The sequence below is a fragment of the Epinephelus lanceolatus genome, chromosome 18 (genome assembly GCF_041903045.1).
Source record: "Epinephelus lanceolatus isolate andai-2023 chromosome 18, ASM4190304v1, whole genome shotgun sequence".
NCBI classification, from domain to species: Eukaryota; Metazoa; Chordata; class Actinopteri; order Perciformes; family Serranidae; genus Epinephelus; species Epinephelus lanceolatus.
This window is the reverse complement of record NC_135751.1, coordinates 14,549,909-14,576,730: the sequence shown is the minus strand read 5'-3', so window position 1 is coordinate 14,576,730 and position 26,822 is coordinate 14,549,909. Positions and strand designations below refer to the sequence as shown.

Here is a 26,822-nt window from a genome sequence, read left to right as displayed (position 1 = left end):
CCTTTATTTGTCTAAATGTGTAACCACACCAGGCCAGTAAAAGAGACTGGGCGTTTAAATGGGACTAAGCTTTTGATTGAAGTTTTACAGTATATTAGGTACTGTCAGTGTTCTTATACACAGTATAAGAGGCTATGTCTAATATGCATCGTGGGGAATCTGCTCACCACTTTGCACTTTCAGGCTCAGTTCGACAATTTGCAACAACACAGAAACCCCAACAGAAAGTAAAGACTGAGGAGTATTTTATTTTCATTCTTCTGTCAAGCGTACACACTCATTTACACACACACAAGCCTGCACACACGCACACACTGTCAGTCGATCACAGTCTTTCTCCCAAATGAAATTTGCTGTGGTCTCAGACAGCTGCAGGGTTTGCTGGTTTCTTAACAACTTAATTAAGCAAATCTCCCCTTTTTCCACCGAGGTAATGAGCGTAGTTTTACAGGGATTAAACAGTCTCCAGGGTTGAAAATAAGGCTTTATGCTTTAGCAATCTTATCTGCCTTTATCCATGCAGCCAATTTTCCATCCACAGGATTATTATAGGCGGAAGCCTTGTTAGCCTTACCATATTCTTCTCTTTTTAATTTGCAAGGTATTAATGCTAAAACGCTTAGTGCAACACTCTGAAATATGAGTCTGAGTTTATTCTTACAGTGGCGGAGTAAAGGCATACATTTGCCTTCTTGACTTAGATTAACACTGACAGCAGATAATCAGTCATACAGTTAAGAGGTGTCAAAGCAAATGTATGCATGCAGATGACAAATTAAAGGAAAACCCATCAAAGGGTCTTAGTAAGCCCACCATGTGCTACATAATTTTGGCAAAGTCTGTTAAATTACAGGATGCATGAACATCAGTCTTGCATAAAACATTCCTTCATGAGGCGTTTGGTAGATGATGTCCAACATGTGGTGTGGAAATTTCCCATAGGTGTTAGGTTGGTTCACAATCTGGAGACTGTGAGGGCCAAAGCAATTTACATTATTTTCATACTCATGGAACAGTTCAGTGACCCCTGCTGCGCGGTGTGGAAACATCTGCATTAACGTTGTTTCTCAATTCATTTATTCAAGGTTTTTCCTTTAATGCATCACCCATCTGCATGTAAATATGCACTGTAAATTATATGTACAGTATAGAATGCTTTCACAAAACTGCAGTGCAATGCTAATTTGAAAATCTTCAATTGAACATCATGTTTCCTGTTATTAGGGATACGTCCATTCTTGACCTTGGAAACAGCAGTAAACAAAACAATCTTGCTTTAAGATCCATTCAGCAGCTGTTCTGGAGCCTTCCCATATCTCATGTTCTTAACAACAGATGGGAGTTTGCCCAGTTGTCATGGAACTGTAGTTAAGATTCCCAATTCTTCTGAGCATTGTACCTTTGACTTTCCCCATCCACTTTGTCTTAAAATTCCTCCGTCTTAACCTTTGAAAGATGGACCTTTTTTTTATAAACATGAATTCGATAAGATCAGCAAGTAAATGGACTGTGAACTTTTGTGAAGTGCTGTTTCTGAAGTCAAGACTGACCTTTACACCTAAACATTCAAACCTAACAAAAAATGTCCTTTAAGAGCGTAGAGAGGAAAAAAAAGGAAATTTGAACAAATTCTTTGACAACTGACCAAACTCCATTTGCAGGGAAAGATCATGTCATATGATCAAAAGCTCCAGAACTGCTACTAAACTGACCCTGAGATGAGGTGTTTCTTACATTATTAAACTTTTAATTCTGGATCCATGTCCAGGGCGGCAGTAGCTCAGTCCATAGGGGACTTGGGTTGGGAACCAGAGACTCACTGGTTCAAGTCACCATCCAGACCAAGGGCCAGTCCCAATACCCCCCCTTAGCCCTACCCCTTGGCCCTACTCCTACATTTGCGTATTCCCACGAGGGGTAGGGGTGTCCCAATTCCTTTTTGCGTGTAGGGGTAGGGGGCATAACGAGGGGTAGTGGGTATGAAACTAGCCCTTCGGAGCGAGGGATTTCAGATGCTGACTTGCCAGCGAGGGGTAGAATCACCATGGCTACCACCAAGCAAGAAAAAAGTTCATACATAGCTAACATTACCGTCAACAGGTTGCTTGTTAGCTAGCTAGCTAGCTTGCACTATCTGTCATCTGTCCTGTTCTGCAAAACTGTCAGATTTTTCACATTACAATAACACGCCAGCTAGTATAACTATGCTGCCTCGTAATGTTAGCTGGTTAGCTAGCTATCTAGCTAACAGAAGTCCCCTGTCATCTGTCATTCATCAAACGAAGCATGATGAATAATGCAAACACGATCGGTAGGATGAACTCAGCTGGAGACTCCATTGTAGATGCCGGTTGGAAATGTAGATGGCTCGCAGCTTCCTGTTTAAAATAGTTACGTATGCTAAATGTAACCGACGCGGTGACGTAGTGAGTGGTGTCCCAATTCCTAGGGAAAGATTTCAACCCCTACCCCTCGTTGCTTCTTTTCTAGGGCCAAGGGGTAGTGGACAAGGGGGGGGGGGGGGGGGGGGGGGGGTGTATTGGGATTGGGGCATGGACTGGTAGCTAGAGAGGTGTCAGTTCACCTCCTGGGCACTGCCGAGGTGCCCTCCCTCTGAAATCTCTCCATTTAATGCATGTATAGGTCCTGTTTGTGCATCTGTGTGTGTATGACAACAGAGTGGAAAAAAATGAATTTCTCCTCAGGCATTAATAAAGTGTATACAATTAAATGTCTCAGATTTTTGTTTATCCAACACCTACCTTTTTTGTGCCTGAGCTTAATAAGGTTATATTACACTACACTTGTTACTGGCCCTATTGTTATTAGTGTAAATAACATTCTTTGTTTGTTAGGGTCAGTTTCTATGAATCAGCTGTGTTGCCACTCTCCAATAGCTTCTATTATAACAAGCATGTTCGAGTTTTTTACCATGAAGATAGATTGCATTTTGCTCTTAGCCACAGCACTAGAGGCTGAACATGTTCAAGAAAATGGCTAGTGTTGGATATATTTTAGAGCTCTTTATCCAAATCTCTGAGAGTTAACAGTACTTTACATCAGAGATGAGAAAGTTCTCTTTCCTCCTGGGACCCTAAACCCGAGTAAACCACAGATAAGAATCTTTATTTTTAAATCTTTAAATTTTTTGGGTCAGTAGGCACTTCTTATACTATGAGCATGACAGGACTGAAAGAGTAATTACACTTTAGGACTATCTTAATGGATTATGAAAAATAATAGGCTCTTACACGAGAGATAATTAGGATGTATAAGTACCCGAGTTGGCAAGACTGGGCGCAGTTGATTGTTACCTCTGGCGGGAGGCGATTGAAGTTGAAGGGCAAATTATTCCAGAGTGTGAGCAGTAGCTGCAGACTTGCTGGAACCGAGTCCCCACCTCCTCCCCTTTTGTGAAGGTCTTAATTGGTTGATGTGCAGATAAAGGAAGGAGCGACCCGTCTGCACATAAAGATAGACAGTTTCAAAGAGACTTGTTCTGGTCAAATTAAGTTCCCCTCCAATTAAGAGTTTTATCATCAGGTCTCTTAACTGTCTCTCATAAGCTCGTGAACTTGACTAATGATGTCCACCAGGACCTGAACTGCCAACGAGGATGTTAAATGCTACCCCCTGCTGGTATTAGGACTACTGTAAAATGTATGGATGTAAAATGTACTTCAATGTATTGCAGTGGTTCCCAACTCTCCTGGCTTGTCACCCATTAGAATTCATATCTACCCCTTACTGTTTATTCTACATATTACTCTGTACTGCTTTTTGCACCTCTGGTTAAAAGCTGAACTGCATTTCATTGTCTCAGTACTTGTACTCTGTGCAATAGGAATAAAGTTGAATCTAATCCATCTAATCTAATGGCCTGAGCGAGAGTAGTTTAATTAAAGAGTGTTTTTTTTCTATCTCCGATTGTTTAATTTTAAGAGCCCTGAAGAGGAGGACACTATCAGCATTCCTCATGAAAATGATTATATCACAGACAATTTAGAAAATCATAATATTGTGTAGCATAATATTTTTCTCTTATTTCTCTTTAATTATCTGGTACAGCGACTCCCAACATCACTCTGAAGTGTTGTGAAATAAGAATAGGAAGCAAAAAATATATTTATTAAAAAAAAAAAAAAAGGTATTTTCATCCAATCTTAAAAACTTTGTGAATTTCTGGACACCATAGCGTCTGCGCCACTGGTTTCCAGACTATAGTATGTGTACCACTGGTGGTACGTGATCTCCCTCTAGTGGTACAACAAGGAATCTCCAAACTATTTTTAAAAATTCAATATATTATTATTAAAATATATAATACTATCAAAGTATATTACTTCATATGAGATGGCTGAAACGTAGTATAAAATAAGTTTTGCCTTTCCTGTAATATTTTGGTTTAGATATCAGCCTGCTATATAAGCCCTGTTTCCACCGACCAGTCCGGTACGGTTCAGTATCATTTCAGTACGCATGTTTTCCATTTCCACTGTGAAAAGTTGTGTATGGTACCAATGGAACCGGTTTGTACCCTTTCCATTTTTGCTCACCCCTCTGTTACCTAGCACACAGATCTGGTACTAAAAGGTGGAGTTGTGACGCTGCTGTCCGTTGATTGGTCAATAGCAGACAGTCACTCTGCTCAGGGCTGAGTTGTGGCTGGTTATGTAAGATTATACTATACTTGTAACTATAAAAATACAGGATATTTCGCTGCCTCTCGCAGCAGCTGTAGACTGAGGAAAAAAAAACAAAACTCGATTCACTGGACAGACTGCCGGCAACTTTTAAGGTGGAATGTTAACTTGTGATGTAACTCAATGCACGAGTTAACCATGAATCCATCTGCACACCTTAAATTTCAATGTGACAACTCTGAGCATTCCATTAGTTTTTATTGTGTCTCTTGGATGACATACTTTTAGTCATTAGTTAATCTTCAAGGCTGCGCTCCCAAGAATGGCCCAAATGCACAAAACCCCTATTTTTACATATCCCATCGAGAGCACTGCAGCCTGCAACTTTGTTCTGTGGATGATATACAAGGTGCAGACTTCCATTTATGTCACTGGTGATGAGGAAAAACAGTGAGTGCTGGACGAAGCTGTGAGTGACAATAACACTGCCCACATTTAAGGGTACCGTTTGCAGTGGAAACACTAAATGGACCTAGGGTCTAGGTACTATGTCTGAAGGGTTTCTTTTGGTTCCAAAGATACCATACTAAAAGTGTTTGGTGGAAACGGGGCTATGGTCATGTTCATGAACGTAGCACATGCATACGTCCATGATTAGTTACGAGCTAAACTGATGGTGAGATAGTGCACAGAGGTAAAATGAACAGCTTAAAAACACTGCAACTGTGGCTCCAAGCAAAAACGACTACGAAGAGAAGTGTGGACCTGGAGAATATTTCAAGTGACTAGTGACTTCCTAAAGAGCACCTGTGAAGTCTCCACGGCCCCTGTTGAGGGGCTGGCCCTCACAGTGTACGATAAGTGTGTAGAAGAGTTAAATTGACAGTTCTAGTGCTATCTTGTTCTACAGCGTGGGTAAGCTGACAACAGTTAACAATATATAGTCTTCTAATTTGGAATAAACCTGCCTCCTGCATAAACTGTCCATAGCTAAATAGGTTATATTTTAATATTTTAACGTCAGTCATAGTGGTGGGTGCAGGAGAGCCTGGTATTTCCTGAGGTGGTTGGCAGTGTAAAACTTTGAGAATTCTAAGCCTCTAAAGAGGCAGACATAGCTTTGATTTAAGGGTTCACAAGCCAAAAAGATCAGGAACCACTGATCTAGTGGTCTTTGGATTTTATCAGAAAGGTCACTTGTGGGGATCTGACCCCCCCCCCCCCCCCCCCCCAGTTGGGAACCACTTATCCCCTCTGTACACAGTGCAGTCTAAGTATTTGGAAAGTGACAGATTTCTTGCTGCTTTGGCTCCTTGTTCGGCAGTACATTGGATTTGAAACGAATCAGTGCATGTGAGGCTCCAGTACTGACTTCAACTTCACATTTGAGGAAGCTGACATCAATACTGGGTTAACAATTTTGGATCTTCTCACCCCATATGGATGTAAGCACTACAAATCAAGGCTGGTCGACCCAAATTAAAGCAGGTTTGTGCTGCTTAAAATTGCAATGTATCTTTCTACAAGCAGTGTCCTGGTTACTCTATATAGTCCACTGAACAAACTCAACACTTTCCATTTATCTGCAGTATAAAAGTAGTTTCACTGAAAACTGTTCAGTGACAGGTTTGGATTATCCACAGTAACCAGAAAACTGTTTTTGGAAAGTCATCCTGCTGCTGTGCTTTGAGCACCACATATAAAGTAAAGTAAAACCAAATCTATCTGGAGGGCTAGATACCACAAGGGGTAAGTTTGAAATTTGGGTGTACAATCCTTTTAAGGGGGTTCAAATGCATACTGAGGTAACAGTGATGGACTAGCTGCTCTTTTTGTGAAGTTTCCCCAGTTCTGGAAGCAGTGGGAGAATTACAATGCTACGATTACGACACTGTTTGCCCCGTATGGATGTAAACACCATTAAATTCAAGCTGAAAGTCAGCACATTAACCACAAAGTCATTGAACACTGTAATGTAAGCTCAAATGTGCTGGAGTACAGAGCCAGAACAACAGAAAATGTACTGAAAATGCAACCTATTTCATCATCCCCATTCTCTCTCTTCTGAACATAAACCAGGCAATTTAAGCAGCTGCATTATACACCAAACGACAAAGAGGCAGAGGATTAACCTGAATCTTTTACAGTGAGGCAGAGTAGTGGAGGAGTCTGGATCCTATTGGGAAAGCCTCCATAAGAGCCTGTTAGTCACAGTGAGACTCCACCCTGATGCTCCAGCTCTCTCCTCTCTGGGTAAACACTTTTTTTTTTTTTTTTGGTCAAGCAATCCACATGGGATTCTGAAACTACCTCCCTGCAATCCCTGCCAAAAAAACCTCTGATACACCTCTTAATACATGGCAAACAAGCCAGGTCACACAGTGTATCTACTCCACTCCCCGACTCAGAGGAACAGACAAGACTGAGAATGAAGGGCAAGAACAAAAACTAACAAAGAAGCCTCACTTTGCTTTCATTTCACATGATTAGCGAATCAATGCTGTGTAGATTAGCTGTTTATTTCAAGGTCACTGAAGTAAAGTGCAACAATGGGTAAGAATGAAAGAGAAGTGAGGGCCTTGAATCCTTAAAACACAAACGCAGACAATCCCAGACTAATTATATTCCTTACGAGAATATAAGACGTGAAGCTGAAATCAAACAGAGCTGATTTTTGAAGCTTTTGTAATTAATTAATGAGCATGTGTTGGCTGTGAGAGACTGCTTCTTGTAACACATCAATCATCAGCGATGCACAGAATGACACAGTGACAACAAATTAACTCAAGACTTCTCTGTGGTTTTTATGAACTGATATCAAACAAAAAAAAAGTCTTTACAACATTTACACATTTTCACAAGTTCGTCAGCGTTCAGACTTTTATGATTTTATTGAGGTGATGTCAGGAAAGCAAAGGATAATGTCTTTACAGTTGGTTAGTCAGGATATAACCCCAGTCCGTGTGGACAGTCTGTACAGAAGGGTTGCTGATGTTACATCAGAGGCTGTATGTGTCCTCAGGTAACTCTCCCAGGAGTTCATCCAGGTCATCATCTGCAGGACAGACACACACAGATACTGTATGTAAGAACATGAAATGATGTGTAATGCACATTAAATCCACTCCAATTCAACTGATAGAAAAAGAAATTATTACCTGCCTGGATTAGTGTTGAAAAAGTAAAGTTTTCATGTAAATATGTAATCCTAATAGGGCTGTGTATCGGCAAGAAGCTGGCGATACGATCTGTATCATGATACAAGGGTTACAATTCAACATATTGAGATATTGCAATACTGTGGGCAAGGCGATATATTGCGATTTTTTAAAATCTAACTTTTAAATTGTCAATGCTAACAGTGTGCCCTTTATGACTGTTTAATATGCCTGTGTTCTTTGTGTTTATGCTAGCAGTATGTCGTGTCGGAGTGGAAGAGTTTACAACACTGCAATCTGGTGGTCGGAAGTTGAAACACCACAAAATAAATCCTTGCCACCAACCTTTGCTTGTAACCAATTAATTACAAATCAGTAGTGTTTTTGAGAATTGATACAGTATCACAAAACATAATATTATAGTATTTAAGTGTATCATATTTCCTTATACCTTTGACGTCCTTTGCTGTCCTACAGTTTATTGGAACAGCAGACAGTCCAGACAGAAAATTTAGCATTGTGTTAGTTCACGGAGGACACGATGTCAAGCTCAGCTCACATCCTAGCTGCATCAGTTGATCTCAAACAGCCCAATCAACTGATGGAGCAGCTGATTGATGGAAGGGAGTCAGCTGATAGATCACATGACTCCTTTCTATGCAACTGATTGGCAAATCTCATTCAGGGCGCCTTGTCTAAACTGCTCTGGCCTGCCTACTGTTGCTGCTTTGCAACCTGCCTCCACCCCAGCTCCTCCTTTTCATGCTGTGTCTGACTTTTAGTGTCTGACTTTTATATGTCATCTCTGTTCGTCATTGATGCTGCTCTGTTCTGTTCCCGGGGGGGTCTTTCCTGCTGCTCTCTCTGCCTTAAGGCTTTCCACGTAAGCAGAAGGAAGGGTGGAGAGGTTTGCTCTCTCTGCCTCAGGCTTTCCTCATTTGCACATGGAAGGGCAGAGAGATGTGCTGTCTCTGCCTTATGGCTTTACATGCAGGCACATGGAAGGGCAGAGAGGTGTGCTCTTTCTGCCTTAGGCTTTCCACTTAGACGCATAGAGGAGGCTTTCTGTGTAGGCCCGGGGAAAGGCAGAGAGGCCGCAGAGCAGAGGCATATCGCCACATATAATACTGGGGGGCGGCAGTAGCTCAGTCCATAGGGACTTGGGTTGGGAACTGGAGGGTCGCCTGTTCAAGTCCCCATCCGGACCAAAATATGGAGTGTGGACTGGTAGCTGGAGAGGTGCCAGTTCACCTCCTGGGCACTGCCGAGGTGCACCTGAGCAAGGCACTGAACCCCCCCAACCGCTCTGAGCGCCTGTCATGGGCAGCCCACTCTGACATCTCTCCACTTAGTGCATGTATAGGTCCTGTTTGTGCATGTGTGTGTTCGGACCTGTGTGTAATTGACAAGCAGAGTGAAAAAATTGAATTTCCCCTCGGGGATTAATAAAGTATATAAAATTAAATTAAAAAAAAATGGAAATAAAGTTTTCTTTGACTAAGTGCTCCTGGCTGAAATAAGGGAAGAGAGGTCCCCGGCTAGAAATGAACTATGTGGGTGAGCCTTAATCATTCATCTGTTTGTTGACAGTTTAATGTTGTTTTGTGTATGGAATAAAAAGCACAGGCGTACAGAATATTTATCTAAAAGATACTCATTGACCTATACAAGTGCTCAGCTTTGAAAATCACTATGAACTGCAATAGAGTTCAGTTACAAGAGCTGTGCACAGTCCATGCAGAGAGCAGAAATGAGAAAAGGGAGCAGCTAAGAGTAGTGTAAAAAAAAGATTAGTCACTTGTTCAGAAGACTTATTAGCTCAGTTAACTGTTAGGATCAATTTATCAAATGAACAAAAACATTTTTTTTTTGAAGAAGAAGTCTACACTGATGCTTTCTGCTACCCTGGAAATCCAGAATTCTCGCGAGAGCACAATTTGAATTTGCTCAGCGAGTCACTCTGGCAATCAGTAATGATGCTCATTACCTATGCTCATTAAAACCGAGCTGATATAGGCGGGCCAGAGGCGAGCTAAACAGATGACGACAGCGCTGCGACGATGAAGTCCGGAATCAGTCAGTAAACATTGCAAGATGGCTACGGATGAACACCAGTTGTTTGAAATGGCTTTGGCCGCTACAATGAACGAGTTAGTCTTGGCTTTTTCTCTAAAAGCGGAACAGAAGACGGCGCTCAAGTCTTTCCTTTGCAAGAAGGACGTTTTGCTGTTTTGCCGACCGGATATGGCAAGAGTCTAATCTACCAGTTAGCTCCGCTGGTAGCTAAGTGTATACGTCACCTCGTGTATTGTTCTGATTGGTCGTAGTGTTATCCAGTTGCGTGCAGTGATATTTTCACATGCATGCTTGGTGCCGCCCCTCGAGTTGGGCCATTTTCATTACTCATAGCCAGACCCTAAATCTTTCTAGATTTGGGTCTGGATTTCCAGGCTAGCTTTCTGCCTGAAAACACACCAAATAATGAAATTATTTGTTGGAAGAAAAAATAAGTGATACCTTTTTCACTATCATTGACTTTGCTGACAGAAATGTGAAAAAAGAAATGCACTGCATCAACACTTACCAAAAACATTTCACACACACACACACACACACACACACACACACACACACACACACACACTAATGGCACTGGCCTGACCATTGGGAACAATTTGTGGTTCAGTGTCTTGCCCATGGAAATTTCTACAAGTGCACAAGCCACTCGACATCCTGAGCCACAGCCACTACTGTAGGCTGTTCAGCTCAGCTCCACATATTCAGGCTTTGGCTTAACTTTAATCAGTGTAACTCACTGACTTCGAGCAAGTTCATGTTTCATAATAAAATGGAGATAGACAAGTTTTTTGCTTTAAAGATGTAGTTTGTAACTTTTATGTAAAAAACAACTTTTTGTCATATTTCTCTGAAACTTTTGGGGGGGGGGGGATCATATTCCTCAGCCTACTCTGTTGCCAGCAAGTCAGAGCACAGGATTCTCTAATGCAGCTGTCAATCATATCAATTACTGCTCGTAAACTGCTGTCAAACTGTCAAACTACACAGCTCTGATCAAGTATAAAAAGAGATTATGTCACTGCATTGCCATGTCATTTAGTTTTTAATTTATTTATATTTTTATATTTATTTAATTTTAGTGCACTGGTTTAGCTGTAAAAGTTGGTCAGACCCATGGACGGTGCTTGGTACTCCATCGACCGTTTGTATTGTCGTGGTCAGGTCACAAACTCTCATGTTACACCTAAACAGTACACTAAAATATTTCTGAAAATATCTGAGGCAAGAAACAGGCAATGCAGTAACAGTATCTTGATTCATATTTGATCAACGCTGCCTTGTTTGACAGTTTGATTGCAGTTCACGAGCAGTGATTGACAGCTGTGTTAGACACTCCTTAGCTCTGATTGGTTGTTCTTTGTGTGCGGTGGTAGATTCTAGTGAATGCCATTAGAGGCAGAAGGAAGATGAGGAGGGACATGATTGTTTTCATAGACTATCTGTCTCGTGTGTTTCTTTCAGAGTATAGCGACAATTTCAGCAAGTATGACGCAAAGTTATTTTCATAAAAGTTACCAACTGTAGCTTTAACTTATTGTGATAACTAAATGTAATGGCTATAAAATAATGACATGATCAGTGTTTTAATTGGTTCTCTGTAAGCGCTGCTTTCACTGTGCAAGTCTGCCATCTGATACGATCTCCCAGGAAAAACAAGGCTCGATATACGGCATAAAGGAAGAGCGTCAACCATTGTGCAACAGAAACAGGAAAAAGACAGCACTTTTGTTTTTCCTGGAAGCTATCTGTAGCTACCCTCAGTTACCAAAAAGTATTAACGTAAGTTCTCTGCAGTTACTTCCGCAGTACTAGAAATAGCGGACGGTGGAAAACCCGACGTAACTGTGGAAGATCTACCCAGCAAAATAGGAAGAGCCCTGTTGCTAGGCTCCAAAGAAAATGGAAAGCGATCCCTTTGTCTTTGCGACAACAGCGTTAACAATAATACCACTTGGAAACAGTACGGGGAGTGGCAGTTGAAAAGTTGTTTCCACCTACTTTTAATCTGTTTTTTGTTTGCTGCTTTACCAAGTGAATTTCCCTCCATGGGATCTATAAAGTCTTATCTTATTTTTCTGATATGTCTGAGTGGAATTTCTGATTATGATTCATCCTCTGGGGATATTGATTGTCTGCTCAAAATTTAATGGCAGTTCATTTAGCGAAAGTGCCTGGAATATTTGACTCTGGACGAGTATTTGACTGATGGAGCGACATTTAGGTCCCTGGAGCCATTTCACTGTTGTGGCCCAAAAACCTGAGCTTGGCTCGTCTCCGTGTTTTATAATTATTAAATGAATAGTTATGAGTTGGCTGCTGATCAGACTAATCGTGTTATTTAATAAAACAGATTCAGACTCTGCTCCTTTGAATTGTAAACCATCATGAGCATCTTTTTTGGTGGCTTACTAACTGAATAATAAAACAGAAAAAAGCTGATTAATCAAACTGAAAATGGTTAGTCGCAGCTTTCATGCAGAACTATGCAATCAGACGCCTTTTTGTTTTGCTGCTGTTAGATTGGGTTTGGGTCAGCGAGTCAAATGTTAATGTCTCGATACGTTGCCAGACGGTGTTGCTGTTTTATTCAGCAAAACTTAATTTTACTGAAGTCTGACACTTGGCAACCCCGGGATGTGACTGGAATTAATCTCTCTCATCACAAGTGTTATTACATATTAGAGGACCCACCTGCACCCCAGCCTGAGTCCTGTGGTGCTGCAGCAGGCTCTTGGGGGCCTCTGCTGGAGTCGGCTCTAGTGTCTCTTCTGTCTTGAGGGTCTTCGCCTCTCTCGGAGCATTTCCCCCCCTCTTGTCCTTCGTCATCGTCCTCGTCAAACACCAGCTGCATCTGAGACACGGGCTCCCTGAGGATGGCGGTGGGAGGCCGAGTGGGTGAAAGCAACATCGGCTCCTGTATAAAAAAAAAAAAAAAAGAAAAACATTTTAAGGGGACAGCTGACAGGTTGACGGAGCATTTCTGGATGACAGATTTCATATTTGTTGGACTGTGCTATTCTTGTTTTCGGTTGACGGTTGTGGTGCTCACCAGGATGAGCGGGGGAAGCTGAGTGGAGGACAGACTGACTCCATCGGGGGAGTAGATCCTCAGCAGGTTATTAGGTGTCACGTTCAGGTAATGGTTTCGATGGGAGGGGGAAAACACACCCACCTGTCCACAGAGCAAGCCATGAACAGATTTGTCACACCTATACATATATAATAACCAAAACACTAAACTGCAGTTACCATCATTAAAATTTAAAGAGAGGTGAGTCTCACTTGTTTGAGCAGGAGTACAGCTCCGACCTTCAGCTCCTCCACTCGGTCCTCTAGGAGACGCCGATGCACTGTTCCCTGAATCTCCCCTTCAGCCAAAAACATTATGAACACAACAACCAGAAAAATTAACAATGTCATTTATAAACAAAGAATGTTTGCAAGTCCAAGATCTTCTTAACTACGCTCCACTTACTGTTCTCCTCTCATAATACAGGTTAATGGGGGAGAAACATAAAATCGCATTAAAATAAACATTTAAGACTTGCAAAAATAAATAAAGCATTTTATCTAATATTTAAAGACCCTCTCCAGTGAAAATCAAGTTTTAAACCACGTTAAATGTCCATATGATGTTTTTTATATGATACAAGACATATCTGGGACAATCTAAGCAGTAAACACTACGGCTGAGCATTTTCACCTTGAAACTGCAGTGTACAAAAGCAGGGATGTCACAAGAAATTACATTTCAGTACCAAATCCATGCTGAAATTCTGAAAACGTGAGGGAGCTTGTTTTTCTCCATTACCATAGGTGCCATAGGTACTGGGGATGCAAGTGTTTTAGCTTGCCGTTAAATGACGGGAGGATGAAGAAGAACACCTATTAGCACAAAAGAACAACAACACATGGAAGATGGAGACAAGTGCAGCTATGGCGACAGCTCCGCCTGGACTCCTCAAAAAGCAAAGTGTTTTTTTTTCTGAGGCCAGCCAATTTTGTCTATTCTCTGCAATGATATCACTGCAAATTGACACCATACTACAGACGCCAGCAGTGTGACAGGGTGCAGAGCGTCTGTTCTACGCTCAGAGCTGCGCGTTTTGCCGTTTTTTCCATTGTAGCCATCCAAGCTCACAATTAAAAGAAGATGTATTTCTGTTGTTGGGGTTAGATTTTGGAATGATGCTGACTTAAATTTATGAATGTGTAACTCATTGTTGATTTTTAAACAAATGGTTGTTAAGGCTTTTTTTGAGAGTTATAAATTGTTATAGTTTTTTTTTCTTTTTTCTTATAAATGATGTTTGATGGGTAGCTTAATTTAGGATTTATGTAGGATAATCAAATATAAGCATTATGCTTCAGCCTATACCTTTTCAGTCATTACCATCATATATTAATTAGCATTTTTTGTGTGTTACCTAGAATGTTTATATTTATGATTATTATTGTTGTTGTTGTGAAAATCTGTGTATGTTTCTATGTTGTATGTGATGATGATGACTGAATAAAACATACAAACAAAACAAACAATGAGTGAGGAGGAGCGGGGCAAACAGCTTACCACAAGGACCAACCATCACATCTTAAATGCACAAGTGCTGGAAGAGAAATATGTTGATGTACAGTATATATTAATATATGCACAAAATGTCACAACCGTACACAGGATAGCATTTAGCTTTCAAGGCGGATAATCAGGGATTAAAATTAAGTATAAATTAAATTAAATGTAAATGTTTTAATAAAAAGAGTGTAAGTTTAGATTTATTGTTTTGTTTTTACCTTGGTAGTGAATAGGGATGGGCATCAATTTTCGATTATCGATGATTGATTGTTAAGGCTTTTGATCGATCACAAATAATTTTGATCGATAGTCGCAGTGTTTCCCCTACAATGCCTGGCATAGGTCCGGCGAGCCGCCATGCCAACGATACCCCCCGCCCGGCGAGTCGCCATGCCAATGGTACCCCCCGCCCGGCGAGTCGCCATGCCAACGAGACCCCCCGCCCGGCGAGTTGCCGTGCCAACGAGACCCTTCCGCCCGGCAAGCACGGTGGTTCGACGGGCCTACGAGACCCCCGCCGGACCTATGCCAGGCAAAAAATCAGAAACAGACAGAGGCTCTCATCGCTCTCCAAAGCCTCTACGGCTTCTCTTGAGGCCTCTGAAAACACTACGCCATTGAAAGACGGAGGTTTTGCTGAAAACTGAAGCCTGTAACTCTGGCTGGCAACTGTTGTAAACACCCAGGGGTGAATTGCGCATGCGCGCCATTCTTCCTCTTTGGCCTGGGGGGGTTGAAGCTCAAAACTGGGGCAGCTGCGCTCTCTTGCGGCGACAGTCTGCACTGCACTTTCTTGTTTTCTCTCTTTTGAAATACTCACTTATCAATTAATCGATAATTGATCGTTAATTTTTTTGATGATCGAATAATAAATTTTGATCGTTTGCCCATCCCTAGTAGTGAATCTCATGTCGAGAATTATGGAATGTCGCTGGTATTGGTATAAAGAACTAAATTTCTTGTATCGTGACATGCCTGTAGTGACAGTGTCAAAAGCACAGATTCTGACGTCTAGGGTTTGTGACATCACAAACCTAAGGAACCAATCCCGTCAGCTTTCTGGGTGGAGCTTCCATAAAGCTACGGCAAAACAAGGGGTAACAGTTTACATCAGAGTCCAAAACTAACTTACCAGCCAGGCTGGCTGGTAAGTGAAATTTTTTACCAGCCAGGCACATATTTTACCAGCCAACCAAATAAAAATTGCTTTTAAGTGTTGTAATTTGCTATCAGTATTATTTAGCATGTCATTTGGGTCTTATATGTGATTCTCAATCAATATTTTAATAGTGTGCACTAATATTAGTAATAATGTATACTAAAATATGAATAACTGTTTCAACAGTTAAGTGTAATATTTGGGTCAATAAATTCTGTAGTATTCTTACTACAGCGCAAAAAGAATCTTTCATTAAGGAATTTTACATGAATCATTGACTTCAGTCCCCTTTGGACAGTTGAGACATAAGATTTTAGCTCGACCAGACTGCAACAGCAGGGCCTGCCCTATATAAACATGAATGTCTGACCCATGGTGGACAAAGTATTCAACGACATGACTTGAGTCAAAGTAAAGATACTCTTGGTCAAATATTACTCCAATACAAGTGAAAGTTGTTCAGTCATTTTTTTTACTTAAGTGAAACTGCACCAACTGATTAACATACAAGTAAAGAACAGTCCCTTCATAAGTAAAGAACAGTCCCTAAAGTGCGTTGAGGTTTGTGGATGGTTACCTGCCACAAAGACAGAAATGTGAACGGCTCGTTTCTCCTCTGACACAACACATAGCCTACCTGTGTGCTCGGCTGTTCAGGTACGTTTGGGCAGCAAGCACAGCGCACTGAAATTCTCGCGCAAGCCCGTTCACATCAGACGCGCATTTCTCCACGCCGGTCGACAAGCGGTTCTGCTCCCAGCTGTTGTCTCCATCACATTTGGGGCTGTTTTTCCATCATGGATAACTGCCCAGCTTAACACATTCGCTCGCGGCTTGCGCAGAAAATAGACCAGACGCCAAAACGATCACTGCAGGGTGGCTCCGCGGCCGGTTTGGATGACACAATCGGTTAACATGGGCGCCGAAAGGAAACTGGCTTCGCTTCGAGGTTATTCACAGCGCTTCCGCGGGCGGTGTGGCCCTGGCGTTACGTGACCAAAGATCGTCTCTGCCTGAAATACACATTACTCTGCCAGGAAACCAGCCGATACCAGCACCGTTCTACAGTAACAAAAAAATGTATTTTTCGCTGGTAAAAAAATATCTCGCCAGAGTGGTGAGTGGTCTTAAAAATTGACCAACCAGAGACAAAATCTACTCGTAATTGGCGAGTGGCGAGTGTTAGTTTTGGACCCTGGTTTACATATGTTTTATCCATTGCAGTTTACAAACAGAGGTTTGTTTGTTTAATGAGCGTTGTGGAAGGTCATCAGATATATTTGAGCTGCAGGCCATCGGCTTAGGGGTGTGACTAATTTGCATATTCAGAACTCCACGAATATTAAATGCAACAAAAATGTTAGAGTTATATTTAAACCATTTTAAGGCACGAAGGGATTTTTTTCAGAGAGAAAATTTGTGTACTCCGCTGATTTAGCATTGTACTCCTGTAAACTATCACACTCACAAAGTTAGAAAAAAAGGATCAGAATCAATGCAGCAGAACCAGAAAGGGTGTTGCTGCAACTAACATTTTCTTTCATTATCAATTAAATGCACAATGTTTTTTCTGTTTATCGATTTCTCCATAAAATATCAGTAAATAGCAAAAAATGTCCACAACTTTCCCAAAAGGACGACTTTACACTGCTTATTCTGTCTAACACTCTAAAACCTAGGGGTGGGCAACACAAGCAAAAACACTATTCGAAAATCGTGGCACGTATTTGACAACACCCCCCCCCCCCCCCCCCCCCCCCAGCCACGCACATACAACATACTCGGGCGGAACGGACTCCACGGAGGTCCGCGCAGACTCAAAGCAGACGTCCGCAAGCCCTGTGCGCGCACACCAGTGACTGCTCGGCATGTATTTTTCACATCGCGGAGATTTTTCACAGACATTTTTACAGGAAACTACAACGCGGAAGTGCGCTCGACTATGAAAGCCCGAATGACTGCGGACATACCTCACGGAGTAGGTAGCAATCGCTGTAGCAATCCTAGACTGCCCTCGTGCGGTTAGGAGCTGAATTGCATGTCAAATAAAAGGGGGGAAATAAGACGGCGAATAGTCGCATTAAAAAAATCGATTTTTCAAAAATAAAACGACTATTCGAAAATCGAAAATCGTGACCCATCCCTACTAAAACCCATAAACTATTAAAACTACAATAATAGAGAAAAACAGCAAATTCACACATTTAAAAAGCAGAAATTGTTAGTATTTGTCTTAATAAACAACTCATTTGGTAATTATTTTTCCCGACGATTGATTAACCGGCTGATCATTACAACGCCAGCATACATGACCACCGCATGCTGACAGCAGCTTGTGAGAAAACTGCCTTCTGGAGACAAAAGCTTTCAGCAGGTTTAGTGGCACATTACTGACAGAACGCTCCCTCGTGGTGTCACAAGCACTTAAAACCCACCCACTGCTGATGCCAATCTACCGCAATTGAATCACTAATAAGCACTTAAGTCCTGTGTTGAGTACAACATCCACTCCTGAGTGTTAATAATCAGCACACCTCGTGTGGCTGCTCTCTGGGGGCCATGGCAACCAGCTAATCTTAAGATGAGGATCAGACAAAAGGCAGCTCAAGATGGAGCAGCAGAAGGAGAACGGGCAAAGGGGAGAGTAGAGAGGCTTCCTGCTGTCAGGGCAGGAAACATGAGTGTATACTGTATATACGTGTGTAATCAAGCATGTTACTGCGGCTGAACTCTGCTCTCGCACCATGAGGAGCTCAGTCAGGCGTGCTCCCAACCACTACTTAATACACTATTACAGTTGTTTTTCATGCACATTGTTTTACAAATTGATGCATGTTTCTACAACAAGACGGTGTATTTATTTTCTGTGTGTGTGGGTGGGTGTGTCCGATACCTGTTGGATCCTTAAACACAGCCTTGGCATCAGCATGTGTGTAGATGATGCTCTTCAGGACGACAGCCATGTTGGGCACTTTGTTTCTCATCAGCTGTTTCAGTGCAGCCTGCATTGATGACAGAAAAAAAGCAAGATGTCAGCTGGTGAATCAAATAAATTAACTCAAGACTTATTTTGGAAGAACTCAGGTTAGGGTTGCAGACATACCAGCTGCATGGTAGACTTGGGCAGTATCAAGGTATTACAGTACACTGGGGTATTTAGAAATCCCCAAGGTATGATTTTAAACCTGTTAAAAATACAGACACTCCTTTTCCTATTACACTGATACAGAGATGCTGTGTTGAGGTGAGGTAGTGCACGTCACTTGCCACCAGAGGTCAGTCTCTACTGGTGGTACAGGCAACTGACTTGAGAAGGATAGTGACTGTGAGTGGTGGGGATAACGTCACAAGACTATAGGGTGGGGGAAGAAATGATACAGCATAGTATCACGATATTTTTGTGTGCCGATATTGTATCATCACACATTGCCAAGTATTGATTTTACTTTATCATATAAAATAATAATATTACAAATACAAATCAGCTTTTGGTAGGCTACTGGAACAATAAAATCAATTGCTATTCAGCCCACTAGATACATTTCACTGTCGTAGCTGTAGCTAAAGTGAGATGAAAAGACTCACAACTTTATCTTATTAGATAAAACAGATGTTGAAAAAATGTAATAAATCCGATATATTTTATCGCAATACTCAGCATATCGCAACATATTTAAAATCACAATAATATTGTATCGTGACTTAAGTATCGTGATAATATCACATCGTGGATGGTCTGGTGATTCCCACCCCTAAAGGACTAGTGAAAAATAAAAGTCTCCTATAGGGATGTCCTGATCCAGCTTTTTCACTTCCGATCCGATACCAATATTACAGCCTTGAGTTTTGGCCGATACCAATCCAATCCAAGCGCGTATTATACATATTCACTTATTTTGTTGTCAGTCATGTTAGAAAAGGTTTGATCAAGCAATATTACTCTACCAAGAACAACTTAATCGGGTTAGTTAGAATGATCCACAACAGTTAGTATGAGAAACTGACCTGTTTATTGTTAACAGGGTTAAATAAACAAACTTTAAACTTGAACATTAACATTAAATAAAAAATATAGCTGGTTTGCTTTGGCTGCTTTGGCCCCTTAATAAGTAGAAAATAAATCAACACAAGAAATCTTTAAAATGTCTAACATTGAAATTAAAATAGCAGCAAGACTCCACACACTTGTGCTTTGGCCCCCTAATAAATAAAAAATAGATTAACACCACAAGACACTGTTGACATTTAACAAACAACGCAGCCTTTTTCAGTTATTTTTGTAGTGTCAGTGCCAGCCTGGTGCTGCTGTTTCCTGTGTGTCTGCATGCTGGCCTGGTGGATTGATAGTAAGTGCTGGAGCGGATTACTGGAATGGACTGCTTGAATCATCGGAGACATCCCTAGTCTCCTAGCTTATCAATTAAATAAGATGAAATAACAAATCATGAAAATACTGATACATATAACTTTAACTATATGACTACAAAAGCCGTTTTTTTTTGCCACGACTTATTCAGATGCCACTCTGTCACCACCACCTGCACATGATTTCTGCTCAGCCCACGATGTGTCGGTGTACGCCGAGGCAACAAGTGTCATCAGGTCGTTCTGCAGGAATCTACAGCAGGATGCTTATGTTGTATGTATTCATTATTCTGTGTTGTTTTGTTTGTTTTTTGTTTTAATACACAAATATTGTCATATTCCATATACCCTGGTGAAATGTCAGGAGGGTATGAAGGCATGAAAAAATAGATACCAGCTGAGCCTACTTCACTGTACTGTGGTAGGAAAAATAGACAGTCATCATACCAGGAACATATGCTTATCTATGATGATAACAATCATAATAATAGTGTAATGCTGTACACAGTAAAACCATGACATTTTCTGAGAAGGTTATCATACCGTGAAAATCTCATACCAATTCAACCCTAACTCAGGTAAGCTTGCATCGATTGCCAGTATTACTGTAGCAGTGTAAACATTTTTAGAGCCGTAATGGTTAATTAACTGATTAATTGAGTGTCAGAAAATAAACTGGCAACAATCAAATGATCTTTTCATTGATTTGTCAAGTTCTAAAATCTAAGGAATTAAGACCTTCTTTGTCATATATGATAGTAAATTTAGTGGTCACAATGATAAAGACGCCACTGCAGATAATTTATTCAAGTTTAGGATGTGTTATATTTGTAATTATCACTGCCCTTGATCTAAAAATTAAAAATGCACATATTAAACATCTTATTATTAGAATATTAATCTGCTAATTTCTGTATTTATTAAGATAGAAACTAAGTGATAATAACTGATAACTTTGTCAAAATATGTTGCTCTATTAAACCTCTCATTATCCCAGCCTCCCACCAGGACAACATCTCCAGGTTTGTCAATAAATAAACAGCAGTAAGCATTATTTACTGTTGGGATCATCCTCTCTTTCCGCTGCATTAGATGTAATATGTTGCTGTTCAGTCAACAGACGTGGGGAGGGCTGTGTGTTCATTTGTTTATTCATGCAAACAGGGATTTTTGGGGGAAGCCGAGATTCGTGTAATCAGCTTAACCTGAGTGATCTTAGCCAGCGTCCTGCCAGCGCATGTAAATGAAGCCTGTGTCAACAGCCACGACAGAAACCAACATGTTTCAGCACTCGCAGCGATTGAACACTGGTGGGTTATTCCACAGAGGTCGACACACGAGGAGAGAGGAATAACAGCAGAGTCTCCATTACTGTGATTGATGAGTGATCGTACTGTTTATAATTACAAAACACCTCTGGCGCAGCTCCTCCATTTGTCCTGATTATGCCGATAGACCTCCAGCAGCAACTCTCAGTCTGTTATGATGGAGGATCGATAATAAAACAGCTGCTTGACCTAAATAAAAATGCAACTTATTGCTTGAACTGGTCTGAAATGTGAAATAGTTTCAGGAAGACTTCATGATTGTCGTTTGTTTATAAAGGAATAACAACAGATGCATTATGGGTGTAGGTAATCACCTTTCGGAGCACCATGACCACACTGTAGGAGTGCAGAAAGCATAAAGGGTTCCTCTCATCCAAGCCCATCTCTGCCTTCATCGCTGCCCAGGCGCCGCCGCTGAACTCATCTTCTTCAGTCTGTGAGCCGGAGCCCTGTAAACCGAGTCAAACGGTTTATACACTCAAACACTTATAGTTACTGTGCACGACCCAGCTGGAAAATATCAGGTTTTTATCCTCCCTGCCTCTTTACAGTGCTCAGATGGTCACTGCTGCAATCAGATTGTGTGAAACTTCATTTCACACTGCAGCCTGGAACACTTAAATGTCTGGTGTGGAAGGTACAACATCCACATAAAGCTCCTGATGTACTCCAGATAGAAAACACCCTCGAGTGTTTGGGAAATCAAACCCAACTTCAAGTCATGTCAGAAATATCAAAGCGTGTTGTAATTACTATGTAAAACCCAGAGATTTCTCCAAAGAGCTGTTGTCAACAAGCCTAAACAAAAGTCATGTTGGAAACAATGGAAGTCTTGTCAGCTGCAGACAGGAAAATTATTACTTATTGCTCCTCGGTGCCATATATTGTGTCATTTATTGTTTCTCTTGTCACAATAACTTGCCAAAAATATAAATTCTGTGAACGCACATCCATCCATTTTCTACGCTCGCTTATCCTGTGCAGCGTTACGGAGAGGTGGAGGCATTTCCAGCATGCACTGGGTGAGAGGAAAAGGAGAGGAGACATTTGAAGCTGAATCAACAGCCTCGCCCACCAGTACAAGACAACCAACTAACACAATGGTAATTTGAACAGTACGATGTTGTAGTGAATAAATAAGAGGCCAAATGTAGCAATAATCCACTCTATTCATTTATTTTAATCATTATAAATGAAGACGTGATTCACCCTACAAGTAACGAGATGTAACCCTAACCCTAACCTTAAAGGCATACTTTGATTTTCAACCTGCTCTGTATCATTTGTGGGTAGTTTCTATAAATGAACTGTGGCAAACTTCCCTCCATCTTTCCAGCACCCAGATCACCCTGTTCATCTCGAAGCTCAAATCCCCAACAGGTTCTCACTGGCTCTAGTACTTTTGCTCAAACAACAGATTGTACTTCCACATTTTCACATGCCCGCCACCACATCACAGGCTGTGTTTTAGTCGTTCAACATGCCCTTACTGACTTGACCTCAAGGGAATCCCCACCGCTATCATAAGTGCCGTTCCATTTGTCTGAAAACCTTAAGTGAACTTGGTGAGATCGACCCTTGGAGAGCTGAGACAGCGGGTGAACAGCGATGGTCACTCCAGAGGTCTGTATCACCCACAGTGCATTGCAGTTATGCATTTGATGCAAGAAAATACATCCATGGTTAGGAGGCAGTAATGTACATCAAACTCTGGATAAATAGGGAAATAAATAAAAAAAAAACAATAATCCGCAGAGGGTTAAGTTAGTATTGATTCTAATGATTACAATGAAATGCAGCACAAGAGTATAGCAGTGAACAGAGAGAAAGACACCCGCCCCCCGCCCCTCTCATACACAGGTATGGTGTGTGAGTCATGTAGCTGGTAGGCAATCATGTAGCTGCTCCAGCTGCAGCTGTACCGACTCACAAGAGAGAGCAGTGATGATAAAAACACAAAAATAAATCTCTCTTTTGGTTCAGAGAGAGAGAAAACCTTTCAAACTTGAATGCAGGAATTTCCCAGGGGGGCCTGAAGGCAACACTGAGTGTAGTTCAATCTGAAGTTGACTGGCAGCAACTATCAGGAAGAGAAGCTGTGGGAGTTTCTACTTACGTTAGAGCTGAAACAATTAGTTGATTACCTGAGCAACAGAAAAATATTCTTATTATAATTGTCAAGTTTCTTCACCCTGGATATCTGCTGGTTTTCTTGGTGCTCTAAGATAAACAACTAAACATTTGGATTTTGGAGTGTCGATTGTACAAAACAAAACATTTAAAAATGTCAGCTCAAGCTTTGGGAAATTGATTTTACAGAACAAAAACAACTGATCAAAAAAGGGATCACCTTAAGACCATAAAAATCCATTTCATGTTAAAACACATGTTATTGTTTATTGTACATGTCTCTGTCTGTGTTTGTGTTTATTACCTGGCTTGGTGACCGGGCCACAACACCATGAGCTGGAATCTGAGGGACAGAAACCACGATGTCATCCAGGCTCTGACCCTGCGGCTGAGAGAGAGGAATTGAATTATTACTATGACCATGGTGGAAAAACAAACACATAACTGATAACTGTCATTTCATTAGAGCTTAGGTGACAAAACCACAGAGCTGCAGCGTAATTTCTGACCACGAGGGTGTGATTATATGATTTCACAGCTCTGGTGCTTTCATTTTCAAAGGAGGGATATCAACACACTGCAACCAGGCAGATACGAACAGGAATTTCAGATGCAGAGAATCAGCGCTGGATGAGACTAACCTGCTGCGGCAGGAATCCAGCGGGGCCGGGGAAGCGTCGCGTTCTTGGCTGATGAGGCTCGGAGCGAGGCCTCTTTTTAGGAAGCTTATTAGAAGCTGACACCAACTGGACCAGGCGGTTGGTGAGGACTGGTGTGTGTAGGGGATGAGGGCTCAGAGTGGAGGAGCTCACAGATGGGGTGGAAGAAGGCGCTGGGGAGACTGTCTGAAAGAGGGTGCGGTCCTGAGGGGAGGGTTTAGGAGTTGTAAATGGTCTCTGTGGCTGCTGGGGCCTGTTTAGTGTCCTGGGAATGGGGCTAGGGGCAGCAGAGGACGCAGTAAGACCAGGGAAAACAGTAGGACTCTGTGGAGGGGCTGACAGGAAAGCAGGATGGGGATTTGGAGATCGCAGAAGGGGTGTGGAGGAAATCTGAGGCTGTAAGTTATGACTAGATGAAGCCTGGCGTGCAGTGCTGACGTCCCTCAGGGTCCGATTAGGTTGTGTCTGAATCCCTCCACAGGTCGGGGGTCGCAGCGTTTTGGCTGAAGATGCAAGCGCAACCTCGGGCGCAGGTGGGGCTGGAGCAGGAGGCTGCCCCATCTGGCGGTCACACTCATCCAGATCTGCCAGGTCAACATCCCAATCATCAAAATCATCCTGAGCCGTGCAGGGCTTTGGTGGTCCCTCGGTGTTGGCATGACTCTGTTGTGATGCCAAATTAGGCTGAGAATTATTCAGTGTGGGGGGAAGGGGCTGAGCAGAGGAGGAGGAGGAGGAGGAGGAGGAGGAGAGCTGTCTCAAACCCAGAGCAACAGTTTGTCCAGCAGCCGTGTGCGTGCTGCTTCTTGATGCTGTGCCATTACACAAGATGGCTGATCTCGCTCCAGTTTGCTGAGGGCAATTTTTCTCCGGCTCTCTGTGAGCGGCAGAGGAAGCCCGGAGCGTGCAAGATGACACAGCAGCTGCCACATCGGCTGGTCCAGAGGCTGAGCGGACAGCCCAGTCTGTCCCGAGCAGGTCCTGGGAAACACACACACACACACACACACACACAGAGCGTGTGAAAGAGGGGGAACAGAAGGAGGGTCATTATTATACAGAGTGGGAGCACTGACAGTTGAGTAAGATCAGGTGTGTTTGAGTCTGCTGGGAGTCACCTCATCATCAAAGTCCTCGCCAATGCTGAACAGGCCATTTAATTTGCACGTCTGTAACAGAGTTAACACATAAAATAAATGTCCTCACGCCATTGTCAGTTTTAAACGTCCAGGTGCTATTTAGCAGATGAAACCCACGAAGCATGTCATGAACTCATGAATTATCTATGGACACTAACGTCTCGCTAGCATACGTTAGCCTGGTTAGCTCAGATTGTTTTTAGTTGGCTGGATTTGTTCACTCACCATCGCAGTCATGAGATATCGCGAGGAAAGCCGTATTTTATCCGTTTGGACACCAAACTTACTGAGACATAGAGTGCCGTTCAGTTACTTCGTGTCCGTGTAATTTGTTGTTTTGTCCCCATATCCTTTAATTTAACAAGCAAACGCTGCTAACCAGCGAGCTACATGAAAACTTTAGGTGGGCTTTGCTGCCATGTTTGCTGTTACTAACCGCGCCGCCACGTTCAAATGCGACGTAATGACGTAGCAGGTACTTACAAAGAGTGTTAACAGAGAGCGAGATGATTTACTCCCACTCGTCCCTATGACTCGTCTGACTCGCCCGCACTCCAAGTATCTTCGTATTTGGTTGATTTTTAGCCGAGATACACCGAGATTTAGTCAGTATATCTTCGGTTCAATCGCTATTTCTTAAACCAGTAAACATATAAGCGACTGCAAAGCTACTTTTGTGTGGGGGTTTCGCCTTTTATCCCACCAAATGGTCAAGTGAATATTGCATCCACTGAAGCTTGTTCAGTTGTCTATCTTGTCTCATAAAAATTGAACGAGGAAGTCGAGAGCCAGAGAGCTCCCTTTCAAAGTAAGAGTTTTGTGTTTTAAAATAAAGTGGGTTGGCTGCAGCAGTCAAGAAGAGCTGAACTACAAAAACATACAAATACAATCGAAATTGTGATCTGAAAAGTGGTGTGGGGTCCTCCCCAAGGTAAACACTGAATTTCCTGCATTCTGCTGAATATCTATGCATAATTTTGTGCCTTTTCTGTATCAATTTATAGTGGAAATCAGGGGCGTAAATATAGACGGTATAGTCAGTGCTGTTGCACTGGTGGCCATGGGATGGAGGGGCCGATTGCCGCCTGGATATACGCCAAAGTGCAAACAAGGACTTATGCTGAATCAAAAATGGTGTGATTTTCTATATATGCCCTCAAAAACGCAAACCCATCTCCACTATGGTTTTCTGTTTCTCTAAAATACTATCAGTCTATAACAAAATTATATGCTCATTCTACAATAACTAAAAAAAATATATATAATTTAACAATAAAAAAACAATTTAGGTAGACTAAGGATGCCTTATTTTCTTTTTATAGATTTTGTCATATACAGATATGTAAATATGATTGCTGGGTATATTTTGATGTTGTCCAAAAAAAAAATATCAATATGATTTACAGTAGCTATTTCGGTGCAAAATCTCTCAAGACTGACAAACTGGGCACATCTTCAAGTGGATATAAGATAAAAGTGCCAATAAGACACACTGTGGGTAAAATATATATACGACTAAAGACTAAACTCAGTGTGTGTGTGTGTGTGTGTGTGTGTGTGTTTGCCTCCTAACTAGTAACTAGGGCGCA

The 26,822-nt window shown here is 41.8% G+C and overlaps 1 protein-coding gene across 1 annotated transcript; it reads right to left on the bottom strand.

Annotated features, from left to right (window-relative positions):
* Positions 1 to 7,422: 7,422 nt before the first annotated feature.
* hrob (homologous recombination factor with OB-fold) lies at positions 7,423 to 25,705 on the bottom strand. Its single transcript, XM_033644006.2, has 10 exons — positions 25,459 to 25,705; positions 25,213 to 25,263; positions 24,077 to 25,075; positions 23,740 to 23,823; positions 21,620 to 21,754; positions 18,506 to 18,614; positions 13,163 to 13,248; positions 12,930 to 13,052; positions 12,572 to 12,794; positions 7,423 to 7,698 (listed from the first exon to the last, which is right to left on the bottom strand). The coding sequence occupies exons 1-10, from the start codon at positions 25,468 to 25,470 to the stop codon at positions 7,643 to 7,645; spliced, it is 1,878 nt and encodes a 625-aa protein (XP_033499897.2). The 5' UTR covers positions 25,471 to 25,705; the 3' UTR covers positions 7,423 to 7,642.
* Between the last annotated feature and the right edge of the window lie 1,117 nt (positions 25,706 to 26,822).